Below are 13,305 nucleotides of genomic sequence, written 5' to 3'. Positions count from 1 at the left end.
TACCAGCTGCATGATCTTTAGCATATTATTTAGCCCCTGTAAGCTCCAGTTCATCTGCTGTAAAATACAGATGTCTTGAGGATTAAATGAGATTACTCATTCACTTAGCATCGTGTGTGGTGTACAGTGCAACTCTATACATATCAGTTATTACTATCACATTTTTGTTCTCCTTTTCACAACTTTGTGGAAGAGATATTTGAGAACCTAAAGAAGCTGTGATGGTATTCTTCAAGAGTTAACATGGTACAGAAAAATGTATGCTACATGTAGGAAGGCAAGAGGGTTCACAAACTAACCCAGTTCATCAGAAGCAGCTACTCATGTTTAGCGGAGTCCTAAAGAAGTGAAACTTTGGGACATCCTCCCAAATGACTGGCCCATCCTCCCACTCTCCCCCCACCAATAGTCCACACAGTTGAGACAACTTGACTGTGGTGCCATCTAAATACTATTTTGCCCACTCAGAACATCTCCCTCCTGGTAAAAGATACTTTAACCGTGTGGTCTGAATGCAGGCTGCCATCTTTCTTACACAGCTGCCACCTTAGATGCTCCCAAATGACCCAGAGGTGGACGCCTGACCCAGTTGAGCCAATCATATCACCTACACCCCGCTGCAGTCACCAACTGACCCCCAGAGGAAAACCTAACTCAGACTAAAGTGAGCAAATCCCAGAATTTTAAAATTTGGGATGGAAAAGAGGGCTTCTCGGTCTACTTCAGTGGCCACACCATGAGATGAACTCTAGCTGGAAAATGTTTGCACTCACATCTCCTGATTTGTGGTCTAAGTGAATAAATCTGATGTACAGAGAGATGTGGAATGAAAGGAGAATCTTTGAAAGATTCAGTTCCCTGGCACCCTGGATACCTAAAGCCCATATACATACATATATACATTCTGTACTTGTCTAGGTTATAGGAGACAATGCATTTTTCTTTTTGCCTGAGCTTACATGAATTACATTTCTGTCATTTGACAAATGTCCTGACTACGTAAATGAGATTTTTAAGGATTAATTTGCTAAGAAATTTTTGGAAACAACTTGCTGGCTTACAAAAAGCAAACTCATTTATACAATTCTAAGGGTTACTTTCTCAGTAATTTCTCTAAATATCCTGAAGGCGGCACTATTTCCATTCACAAAAAAAGGAGGGGTGGGGGAGGAATTGACTGACTTGCATGAGGTGATTATAATTGGTTGGAACTTCTGTTGAAAAGGTTTTTCTGTAGAGAAAGAAAAAGTTACCATATTTGGAGACCCCTGGCCAGCTCTCAAGGCACCTTAATCTGAGTCTTCAGTGAACTGGACGAGAAAAAAAGAAAAACGGAAAATGAAGACGCTACTAGCAGCGATTCTGTGGCTTCAACTAGGCTGTGAGTTGAGGGTTTATTGGAAAGGGAACTATGAGCGTCATGAAATTGTCATACAGTGTTCAGGGGTGGAGAGACAGTTAAGTGTGACTCCTTTTGAGGTTCCCTGGGGAGGAACTGGATTATAGAAAAAACTAGTGAACTCCTCCTTTGGAAATGTTCTCTCTGGACAGGGTTAAACGCAGCGATGAAAGTGGAGCAAAGCCCTCCATCCCTGAGCATCCAGGAGGGAGAAGCCGGTACCATCTACTGCAATCATTCAATCACTGTTTCCGACGGACTGTACTGGTACAGACAGGATCCAGGGAAGAGCCTAGAATCTCTGTTTTCATTGGTGTCAAATGGAGCAGTGGAGCAGAAGGGACCAGTAACAGCCTCCCTTGACACCAAAGCCCGTCGCAGCACCCTGCACATCACAGCCTCGCAGCCTGGCCTCTCTGCCACCTACTTCTGTGCCGTGGATGCACAGTGCTCCCCCGACGCTCTCAGCCTGTACCCAAACCTGCAGCTGCGGTGGCAGCCCACCACCCCCACCCCGCCCCTGCTGCAGGGACTGCAATTCTGAGGCTTCGTTCACTGTCTCTTCCTCTCTTCTTGCGGGGGGGAAAAAAAAAAATTCTGAGGTGAATGAGAAAAAATGGTGTTTTAACTTTGATTTTCTTTATTGTGGAAATTTTCTTAAAAGGAAAGTGGATTCCACAGGGGGAAAAAAAACAACCTAAACATGTCTTTTCCAAGAATATGCAGTCTCATCTTTTACTGCCTCCTAGTCAAAGTCCATGAGTCTTCCATTACAGAGTAATTTTACATTTAGTGCAACTGTCACAAATAATTCCTGTGAAATATAGAACCATTATTTGTTTTATATGCCAATGTAACATATAGCACTTACCCACAGAGGAGGAAAGCGAATAAATGCTTTATAAAATAATATTCTATGAGAGGCTCCTTTCCTAGTTTTTCCTGCTAAAATATTGACTGTGGTAGTCAGGTAATACCCATGTGATCCAGAGATCTAGTCATCACAATTTGTGGAGAGATTCTTACTGTAGGACTTTAAAAGAAAATTAAAAGGCTAATTGAAAAAACCTGAACCCATGGTATTGAATGAAAACATCATGCATATGTATACCTGGTCTACAAACCCAGGATACATACAAATCCTCTCATGTCTCTTTTATTTTCCTAACTACTTGTTAGAAGCAACTACCTGCCAAATAAACAGCAAATTCATTCTGTCTCTCTCGAGGCCTTCGCTACATCCACTCCTGACCTGTCTAACAATCTGGGAGACTTAGGCAGTTTGGAAAGGGTTAGGCCAGCTTCCTCTCACCATCAGAGGACCTCCCAGTTGACTCCTGCCTTGTTTCTTGCTGATGCCCAGTCTCCCCCATGGTGTGAGTGTTATAACGTGCTGGACCACTGGTCATCCAGGCCCTGAAGAGTGACCCCACTTCTTTGTCAGCTTTGTCAAGGGTGCTTCATGCAGGGTCCCCAAGGTTGCAGAACTCTGTGTTCCTGTTTTGGTAGACACATGGCCGTCACCCAGAGAACCAAAGGATGCCGTGTTCAAAATGGTTCTGGCATTCATACTGTGGACCCACACAACATTCCTTTTTCCATCTTCTGGGATACATACCTAAGTGATAACATCTTTTCTTTTGTGTGTCTGAGACCCAAGGGCCTGATTAAGCTCAATTTCTCTAGAATGACTGTAGGCTTACGCACAGACCCTCTTAAGGAAAGATACTCTTAGTAACCCCTGAGGATCCAGCAGCCTCCCTCTAACCAAGGCTACCTTCAGTGACCCAAGGGTGATTTATCCCCCAAATGAGACTCTCCACGGTGACCTAAGCCAGTTTTCTAGGAGCGGCCATCCATAATGACTCCACATTGTCAATACTTCCTTTTCTAAAGGATGCTTGCCTCAGTGAATATACAGTAGTTTTCTGGGATTTTCTTACTGAACAATAGAACTAACAAACATTATCACTCATAGGCAACCTGCTGTATGCTTTTGTTTTAGTAAAACAGAGTAAAATTACACATTAAGTTCTAATCTCCTCCCTAAATCATTAGTGAAAAGACAGTTTAATGGCAAAGAAAGTAGCATCTACTCTGATACAACCCAGGTCCTGCTGCACCTCTACTTGTCCTGCACTATTCTTGTCCCAAAACAGTTTGCAATGGGAGTCACTTCCTGGTTCAAGGACCCTTATGAAACTTCAGAATATTTCTGGTGTTTGCTTATACACTTTCTGAAAGTCATGATATCAAGTCTTTCTTGTTTTAAAGGCTTTGCTTCCCTCTGATTACTCTGCAAAAAGTCCATGCCTGCATTTCTTACAGCCCAGGACCAGTGGCACTGTTCCACAGCCCTCCGCCTTCCTCTGCCAGTAGAGCCTGTGTCCTGAGTCCCGTGGTTTGTTCTGTTCCTCTCTTCCCTGTGTGGTGATGCTGACCAGTGCGCTGGGTTAGCTACTAACTGAAATCCAAGTTCAAATCGGCTCCCTGCACAGAACTGCAGAATTGTAGATCTTGTGGCACATCTGTGAACATCCTCACAGACCACGAAAGGTCAGGGATTTTATTTCTTGGCTATTGCATATGCAGTAGTGTTGGTATCTGTAACCTGCAATCCAGCTTCTTCATCACTCAGGAACATAAAAGGAGCAATGTATGGCTACAAATAATAAAGATATAATTTCTCTATCTTGTACACTTAATTTGAAATTATAGTCCTTGGATAAACATTGTAAGATGGAATTCCAACACAGCAGGGCTATTTGGTCCAAAGGCATCAGTATTGTCATCTTTCTGTCCTTTCCTTCTATTCTCTCACTTGACCTTCACAACAAAAGAACGTGATTCTTCTGCATGAATGAGAGGCCCCCCTTTGTTGATAGACACAGGGTAGCAGACCCAACTCTTGATTGGGTGAATAGGAGAAAATACGCTACAAGAGAAGGAACTTTTGACTAAAAAGTCCCTTATCATCCCAAATTCACAAGTATGGAAGCCTCATAAATGACACAGAGGCTTCAAGTGTGCTGCGAGTTGCAGAAATACAGCATAAAAATCTTATACATACCATGAGAAAAGAAAGTCAAAGACTGATGCACAAATTATTATCTCACACATTTCATAGCAGCTATCAGAGCAAGAGGGAACACACAACAGGAAACAGAAAGAGTTGTTATCTGCCAAAATTACTCAAGCAGCATTTTAAATAGACTTTTGTAAAATAAAGTCGGGAGAGAACCCTAACAGCTAATCTGGTATTTTTCTAAAGGAAGGAATTGAATAAGAGGGCCATAATGAAGCTCCTCTTATTACCAAATCAGATTTTTAATGAATTTTCCCCCTCTAAATTTTTTGGGAGAAAGGAAAATAGAAAGCATCTAAGAACCCTAAGCTTGAGGGGTCTCACCTCGGTCCAGCTGGAGCTGAGGAGGAAGGACGTGTGTGTACACACCAGCAGTGACTGGCTTTGAACGTGGAATTTCTTGCTTTCTCTCCTCCACAGTTTCCACTTTTGTAGAATGGGGGTCAGTAATTGAGCAGCGCTTTCCAGGAATGATTTTAGAAAAAGAAGATGCTCACTGAAGCTACCCGCCAACAAAGCTGTACCGAAAAAATCTATCTAAATTTGGCTGTCTCTTTGCCACTCCGTCACTAGCAATTGTAACCCAGCATCCTTTCAAAGCCCTTTTCACACAGTCTCAAGCTCCCTGCTACATAGGCGTGCCTCCTAAACAAGAATTTCAGAAAATTTTAATCTTTGGATCTTCCCTGGATTTACCACAAGACTTCTTGCCAGTCAGAATATTTTCTCTGTATTCTCCACCAGTTCTCTCTTCCTCTCCCTCCGATTTTGTTTGTTTTTATTTTGCTAAGCTGTGAATTCAACTTTGTCCTTTTCAGGTTAGAAAAGAACAAATTTCACTGTCAGGAATCATAAGAAATATCCATGGATAAACAACAAGGACCTACTCTATAGAACAAGAAACTATATTCAATATCCCGTGATAAACCATAATGGAAAAGAGTATGGAAAAGAATATACTGTATATATGTATAACTGAATCACTTTGCTGCACAGTAGAAACTATTACAAGGTTGTAAATCAACCATACTTCAATAAAATAAATTTTTTAAAAATACCCAAATTGAACTTTATATGAAAATAATTGAAAACAGTTTCCCAGTTCTACCAGTGAGATGGTCAAGCCCTAATCAGTACCCTCAGATATCAGATCCATCAGATTTTCTTCCCAAATTTCTAGACAAATAATTATCTTGATTCAGGAAGGCCTTTAAGTGAGCATATCCCAGAAATTAAAATACACTATAAAAGCTGAACTTAGCATTTCAACATTCAGACCCTCCTAAGCAACAGCACATTAAAAAAAAATCTGTTTCTCCAAATTGCCCTAAAATCTTCACAGGATTAACAGCTTTTAATTTGCTGGCAGGTTAAGAAAGGTCAGCAGCGGGGGGGGGGGGGGGGGGGGGAGTCGAGGGAGGGAGGGAATACTGGGATATGTGTATAAAAACAGATGATTGAACTTGGTGTACCCCCAAAAAAATAAAAAAATAAAAATAAAAAATTAAAAAAAAAAAACAGATGATTGAACTTGGTGTACCCCCCCAAAAAATAATAAATAAATAAATAAATAAACAAAAAACAGATGATTGAACTTGGTGTACACCCCCAAAAAATAATAAATAAATAAATAAAATTTAAAAAAAAAAAAAAAAGGTCAGCAGCAGCAGTATACAAACAAAAAGTTCCTGACACCACTCAGAACCTACAGCACCGACTATAACAACTTCCATTTTTTGGGCAAAATAAAATTTGACATGAAAAATGACTTAGTTCCACCTTCCTTTAACTCAAGCAGAGGCTCCACTCTTACAGATTAAGCTGAAAGAACTTTGACCTTGTATTTATAAATATTCATAATGTATCTTGAGTTTTGACTTCCCCTAACTGCTCCCCAAGCAAGTTTCTTGCTAATGACTGCTTGTCAGGAAATATTTATTTTGCATTTGTGATCTCTGTATCAGACATATACCAGATTTCCGATGACCTTTCTGTAGCATGTAATACTTTGTTGCCACATACTGATTTCAGTATTGAAAACAGTTTCACAAAGAAACCATTCATGACAGGAAAAAGAAAAAATCATTGTTCAGTCCAATAGAATTTACTGAGGGAACAAATATCCATTTAAATCCCCAAATCTCTTCCTTAGTATAGAGGACTCAGATTCTGAAGATTAACTTTTGTATATTCTTAAGGTCAAGAATGTAAGCAAGCTCCAAAACAGATGAATATGACCCAGACTTCAAAGAAATCCATTACTTTGAAATTTAAAACAAAAAATGAAGCTTTTCTTGCTTCCCTTACTGACCCCTTCTCAATTTATGAATACATAGATTTTCATTTTTATTTTCCTAGAATCACTTTCACTGAGAATGTATCATTACACATTATCCTAAAAGGAATAATCCAGGTGTTCAAAACTGAACCAGATGGTTTTAAGGGTGTGATGGTGTAATAAGAAAATATTGGAGGTGACAATATCCAACATACAAACCAAGTGTGTTCCCCCTGGTGGGACCTCCATGCGGGTTTCCAGTGATGTTAATCCCAGCATACAGCAGTTAGTGCCCGTGATCAGAGCTTCTACTAACAAGTTCCAGAAAATGCTCAGAGCTTCATGCTGATCAGATGCACCAGTTACCAAGTCCACTTATTGTAATGATTAGGAAAGGAGAAACTTTCCTCAGTTGTGCTATTTATGTCCCAAAAAGGCATTTAAGACTAATAATTCTCCTCTGAATATACTTTCCACTCTATCCCATAGGTTTTGGTGTGAACTATTCTTTTTCTTTGCTTTTGGCATCGTTGGTTACTTTTTCTTTTAATTTTGTCTCTGCTCCAAGGTTTACCTGGAAATTCATTTCTTCATCTCAAACGACTTTACATTTTTTCATTTTTATGAAATATAAAATGATCAGAGAATGTGTCTATAAAAGCTCTACTTTTCAAAAAAGTTTAAGCTTTACTTTGGGACCACGTACACAATCATAACTAATTTTATTTGAAAGCTATGAATTTATTTATGTGTGTATATCTATGTACTCAAGATTTTTATTGCATTACTAAATTCTGCTATGTCTTTGTTTTCTGTTTTCTGTTAAATATGTCACGTTCTGAAAGAGGAGAGTTGAAATCTTCCACTTAGCAAGTTCTACTTTCAGTTGCTCGTTTCATTTATTTAGCATCAATGTTTTTAGTGAGTATGATTTACAACTTATATCTCTCCAACAAGTCTGTCTTTTTAGCAAAGTGTCCTGAAAACCATTTGTTTCTTCTTCCTCTTCTGTGGTGCAACCTGCACTTTTTTCTTCAATATCCATGCTGCTCTCTTTCCCTTCTTTATTCTGCCTCAAAATAAAATCTGTGTTATCCAAACTTTCTTGCAGCTCGGTATGGCCATGAACTAAGTTCTGTTCAATGAAATGTAACTATAGATGTCATGTGGCAGCTTCTAGAAATTTCTCTAAGACACAGCATGCAAGCTTTAGCTCTGCCAGCTGTCTTGAATCCCAATTGCTTTCTTGTTGGAATTGCTGATCCTCTGAGATTCAACTACATCCTTCACTTGGGCCATGCACCGTGTACCTTCCTTAATGAGATGCCCTTGGCTGGCCCAACAGTTCTGGATTCCCAGCTACCTTCCATGAACTCCTTCAGACAGCAAAATATTTTCAGATATTTTGGCAAAACAGTATTTAAATAGATCATAGTGCTATTTCTACTTGACTGTGGCTGAAATATGTTGGAGAATATCATGTTGCAAGCTGGATCTTTTTAGAGTTCCAGACAGAAAACACACAAAATTTCCCTTTGCTTGGATAGCCAATCCCTCTTATGTTTCTTATCATCAGCATCACTAGCTCAGGGTTTTAAACTAGGATTCATGATAAAAACAAGCAAACAAAAACTGCCCTGAAATTTGCTCTTGACATGCAAATTTTCAAAAGGAAAAATGATCAAGTACCTGGCTCTTGAAACTCAAAAATGCCTTCATTTTTAGGGTATCTTCTCCTCTTAAGAATTTTTAGGTCTATTTCAATACACAAAGTCAAGAATTTGAATCTTTGGTCTCATCAGATTCTTTTGCAGCCTCCCTTTCCTGGCTCAATCAAATTCATCCCCAGAACTTATAGCAAGAGGGTTATAGGTGGAAAAAATTAATTTTAAAGAAGGAAATATGTAAGATGATATTTGAAACTATTATCCCATTGTGTGGGGAATTGGAGAGTCTAATAATACAATAGCATGAATGCCAGTCTTGGTGTCAAAAGGAATTCCTTGATATTCAATCTCTTCTACTATGAGCTCAATGCCCCTAGGCAAGTTACATAATATACCTAAGCCTCATTTTTCTCATCAAAAAAAGGTGGGAAAATAATAAACACTTGCCAAAGTTTTATGAAATTTGAAATTAGATGAAATATATGTCAGGTAAACAGCATAAACACTAGAACTTATAGAACAGTGTTTACTGGAGAAAACTCACAAAGACAAAAGAAGAAACAGGTGTGTGATTTCCCCAGGGGCAGCACACATCCCCATGTTCTGGGGTATCACAAAACCAGGAGCAAAGATGAAAAGAAGTAACACATAGAAGGGCATATGTTCTAGTTTAACATCCAGGCTCTGAAATAAAATACTTCACTCAGTGATTGATCCACGCATTTATTCAACAAATACTGAACTCTCATTACTTAACAGACTTGATAGTGTCTGAAGCCTAGTAAACATCTATTAAATAAGCTGTGCACTCATGCAATGGAAAGACAGACCTGGTGTTGAAGCTTCACCATTTTGGAGCAGTGTGTGGCCTTGGACAATTTACTTAGCTTCCCTGATCATCAGTTCCATCATATGTAAAATGCGGATGATAATAGTATCAATACCTACTTTTTATTGTCATGTGTCATGTACGCAAAGCCTCCATTTCAATGCCCAGCACTTCGTACACCTCAGTGAACATTACCTGTCAGCATTGTCAGCATTATTATTCATTCCTATTGGTTTAACTAGACCCACAGAAAGGCTCTCACAAACCACAGTTTCTCTCTCTCTTGTAGTCACTAATGCAACAAGAATTATGAGAAATGCTCAAAGTTCACTCTCTGGCCCAAGGTACGGTGTCACTATATTTCATTTTATTTTGTTTCTTCCTCCAGTGCAGAAGTACTTGTACATCTTGGCATCTCTAAGATAAGAAAAAAATCCCATACGGAATCATGGTACTTGTATGTACCATGAAGGACCCAGTGGCTTAAGTGATCTGGGATGTTCACATCTGAAAGAGAAAACACTACTGAAAAGCACAAGTCCCCCAAGCCAGAAAGGAGGATGTGCAACCACTGGTACAAACCAGCAGGCTCAGCCCTCATGTATGCTTTGCAGCTCTTCCAGGACAGGACAGCCAACCCAAACCAGGAGAAAGTGCAGCTCACCCCAGTGCCCACGCCTGGAGCAGTCACGATCTCTGCTTCCACCTTGATGCTTGGGATGTTGTTACTCTTGGTGAGCAAAATGACAGCTTAAAATTCTGGCTAGTTTTGTAATGTCTCTCCCCTCTCATTTTATTAACTAAATGCAGTGCTCTTTCTATTCGCTATAGCAAAAGCCTTGGTTTTTCAGGAAGAACCATTGGATACTCAATGACCGAGACAGAAAGCCATATGATGCTCTCTTAAGGGATGCACTTCACATTGAACTGCACCTACAAAACATGGGTGCCTCTTCCTCTTTGGGTATGTTCAATACTCCAAAGACACTAAATTGCCTCCTCTTTGAGGCACTGGGAGAAATAAAGAGAAAGATCACAAAAGTTTTCAGGCCCATCAGATTAGAAGTAAAACCTTCTTCCAGCTGCAGAAATCCTCCATCCAAGCACCAGGCACAACTGTGTACTTTTGTGCTTCTAATGACACAGTGAGAGAGACTAAAGGAGAAGTTGAGTATAAAGCTGAGGGCACAGGAGGGGTGGATGTGGGCAGTTTCTTTCTCCTCTTGGGTCAGAGATCTGTAGTATGGGGGCATTTCTGGGAAGGCAGATGAAATCCTTGATTTGCTGTCCCAGGCTTCAAAAAATTGTGAGATTGCATCTTGGAAATGGGAAAAGGAAAAATTCATTAAAACCCTGCCCATACCAAGCAGGGAACAAATTGTCCTCTAATAGCTCATTGATTGAAACTACGAGCCCAGTAATGCAGTAAAGGAATGCTCTTTGCCATCAATTATTTTAAAATATGTACCATGTGATTTTCCGATAATACCCTCGTAATTAAAATGTCTTCTATAAATCAATAATAAAAGCATTAATTTCCCTAGAGGAAAAATGGGCAATTCACAAAAAGAAGTACAAATGGACAGCCAGTTTATAAAGAGGTATACAAGTTCTTTAGCAAAGAAACGTAACAAAAAAAAAATAACCATGATTCCTTTTTCCATCTATTAAAATAGTGAAGTTTACACACACACGATCATGGAATTCCTTCTGTTTTTCCAGGGACCCCCCCCAGCCTTTTCCCAAATGGGCACCACTAGCCTTGAGCCACTCACTCTGCGACCAGAAATAAAGGCTTCAAACACTCAACTCTTAAGCCCAACCACACCTAGTCTCAGTGCAAGCTTATATACTTGAAGAGCAATTCTTGCAGTTCTGAGAAACTAGATAAAACGATGCCTAAGCTGAGGAAGGAAAGAAAGGCAGAAAACAAGGACTCAAGAAAACCAGAACAATGTTAAGAGCACAAAACTCTATGTTGCAGGAAGGGTGACTTGAATGAAATCTCACCATCACCATTTGACCAAATCAAGTCCAGGTGAAAAAGCGATAAATGTACTATTGGCATTACCTTCTCCTAGAAGAGAGAGCCAAAATATATCTTGCGTCATTGCCATTTTCAGTAGAAAGTTTTGCAAATATCAAATATGACAACAGGAGCAATCAAACAATAGACACAGAGAAGTTATTGTTTCTATACTATAATGCTAAATTTTTAAAATTTGAGTGATAAAACCTTTAATAATTAAATTTTGGATAAATATCCTGATTTATTCTTGGATTCTCGAAGTAATTCTATTTTGTTGATATTTGGATTCAGCTTCAGCTTTCATCAAATATTGACTTTTAATAGCTCAACGTCGGGCACTTGGTCAAATCGTGTTTCCAATGCATCATATTTTAAGGAAATAATTAGAAGGATGAACAAGGTTTATGTAAGCATATATTCAACACATCATTGTTTATAAAAACTAGATAAAGTGGAAACAAGTGTCGAAAATACTGACATGGTTGTGATGTCTACATTCTACTGGGAGTTACTCTCCCTTGGAGTGTGTGTAACTCCTCTTTGCACAAAAGGACCAACTTACACCCAACATGTCTCTTAAGAATGAGGACGGTAGTGAGGACACGGGGCAGAGTTTTGAGAGGCAGAGGACTGTTCTATAACCTGTTCACTAACGTGTCACATGAGAGCGCTCTTTGCCAACACAGGCATAATTTATGCATGTTTTCTGAGCACAGCTACCATCCTTTTGCATTTTCACTTCACAGTGATCCATCCCTCCAACAGACCAGAGACAGTAACGGTGAACTCTTCTCTGGGCTCTCTAATTCTGATCTTAATGCTTGGTGAGTACATTTTACTTAAATGTTTTTTTTTATTATATCAGAAGAATGAAAACTTTTTTAAACCCATGAAATAAGCACTTTCCCCTCCACAGGAGGAACCAGTGGCAATTTGCCGAGACCAGCTCGGCGACTCGAGGTGAGTGACGGGTGCCGCAAGCTTGAAGAAGACACAGACACAGACTGAAGAGAAAAGTGGGACCGGGGGGCTCAAGACCTCTCGGATCAAGAGCTCCACTGACTCATCCCAGGCTGCTTTTATTGAGTTCGTGGGCTAACATTCTCAGGTTACACTCATAAACAGTCAAAGGCCTCACATGATTGAGGCAATTATCTTTGTTTACTTCCTGGGTCTGAGTTGAGCAGGTGTGGATTTGAGCTGGGGGTGGAGAGCAAAACAGCCCTGGGGGCAGGAGACCTCTCTCAAAAGGATTAAGGGTCTGTGCCCCACCCGTGTTGGCCCCTCTGCGACTGTGCCTGTCTTAGGTTGTTCCTCCCTTGAGGAATCTTACCCGTCTCTGGCTAACCAGTCATCCTCCAGGGCCAAACACGGTGATATAAGGATGCACTACCCCTGTTGGCCCCTCTGTGGCTGTGCCTGTCTTAGGTTGTTCCTCCTCTGAGGAATCTTACCCGTCTTTGGCTAACCAGCCATCCCTCAGGACCAAACAGGGTGATATTAGTCTCCACGCCCCGCACCCTCAGCTCCTCCACTGCTCAAGCAGGACATTCTGAAACCCATCGCTTGGCCCACATACTTCAACATTTTCAATGTTTCAGAAAGGTTCCCGAATGTCTTCCCACATCTCCCCCTTTTTGTTTTCGTAGGAGAAGATAAGCCTGTAGGAGAAGATAAGCCTATTCGAGTTATTTCTTTTTCAGTCAATCCTTGGAGCGTTCCTCCTGTGCACCTGAGAACTTAAACATAGGATAATTAAAAGACAACAAAAAGTATCAAAATGCTTAGGAGACTGCTATTCATGCCTTTTATCCAATCCAATGGATGCAATGCTTTTAATCCATCAGCTATACTTTGTAAAGTAGCAAATTTGGTGTAGAGACTGCAAAAATCATATTGCATGCCAGTTATTTTAGTTTGTAATTGTTGTATGTCCAGTGTGAGACCATCCGCTCCATATCCCAGCAGATGTGTCACTGGCATTATGGCCATTCCAGATTTGTAATGTTCTTAAACTT

General features: G+C 40.1%; 2 gene segments (V, D, J or C); both read left to right on the top strand.

The window, feature by feature from the left end:
* The window catches only part of LOC130844884 (T-cell receptor alpha chain constant-like), a 590,793-nt gene that overhangs the window by 238,217 nt on the left and 339,271 nt on the right, over positions 1-13,305 (top strand).
* The window catches only part of LOC130844891 (T cell receptor delta constant-like), a 475,273-nt gene that overhangs the window by 208,164 nt on the left and 253,804 nt on the right, over positions 1-13,305 (top strand). Inside the window, 1 exon segment of the C gene segment in view lies at positions 3,779-3,804. Coding sequence covers positions 3,779-3,804 — 26 coding nt within the window.

Source organism: Hippopotamus amphibius, chromosome 2 (assembly GCF_030028045.1).
Source record: "Hippopotamus amphibius kiboko isolate mHipAmp2 chromosome 2, mHipAmp2.hap2, whole genome shotgun sequence".
Classification (NCBI taxonomy): domain Eukaryota; kingdom Metazoa; phylum Chordata; class Mammalia; order Artiodactyla; family Hippopotamidae; genus Hippopotamus; species Hippopotamus amphibius.
Note: the sequence above shows the minus strand (reverse complement) of the source record. Positions and strands in the feature narration are given on the sequence as shown.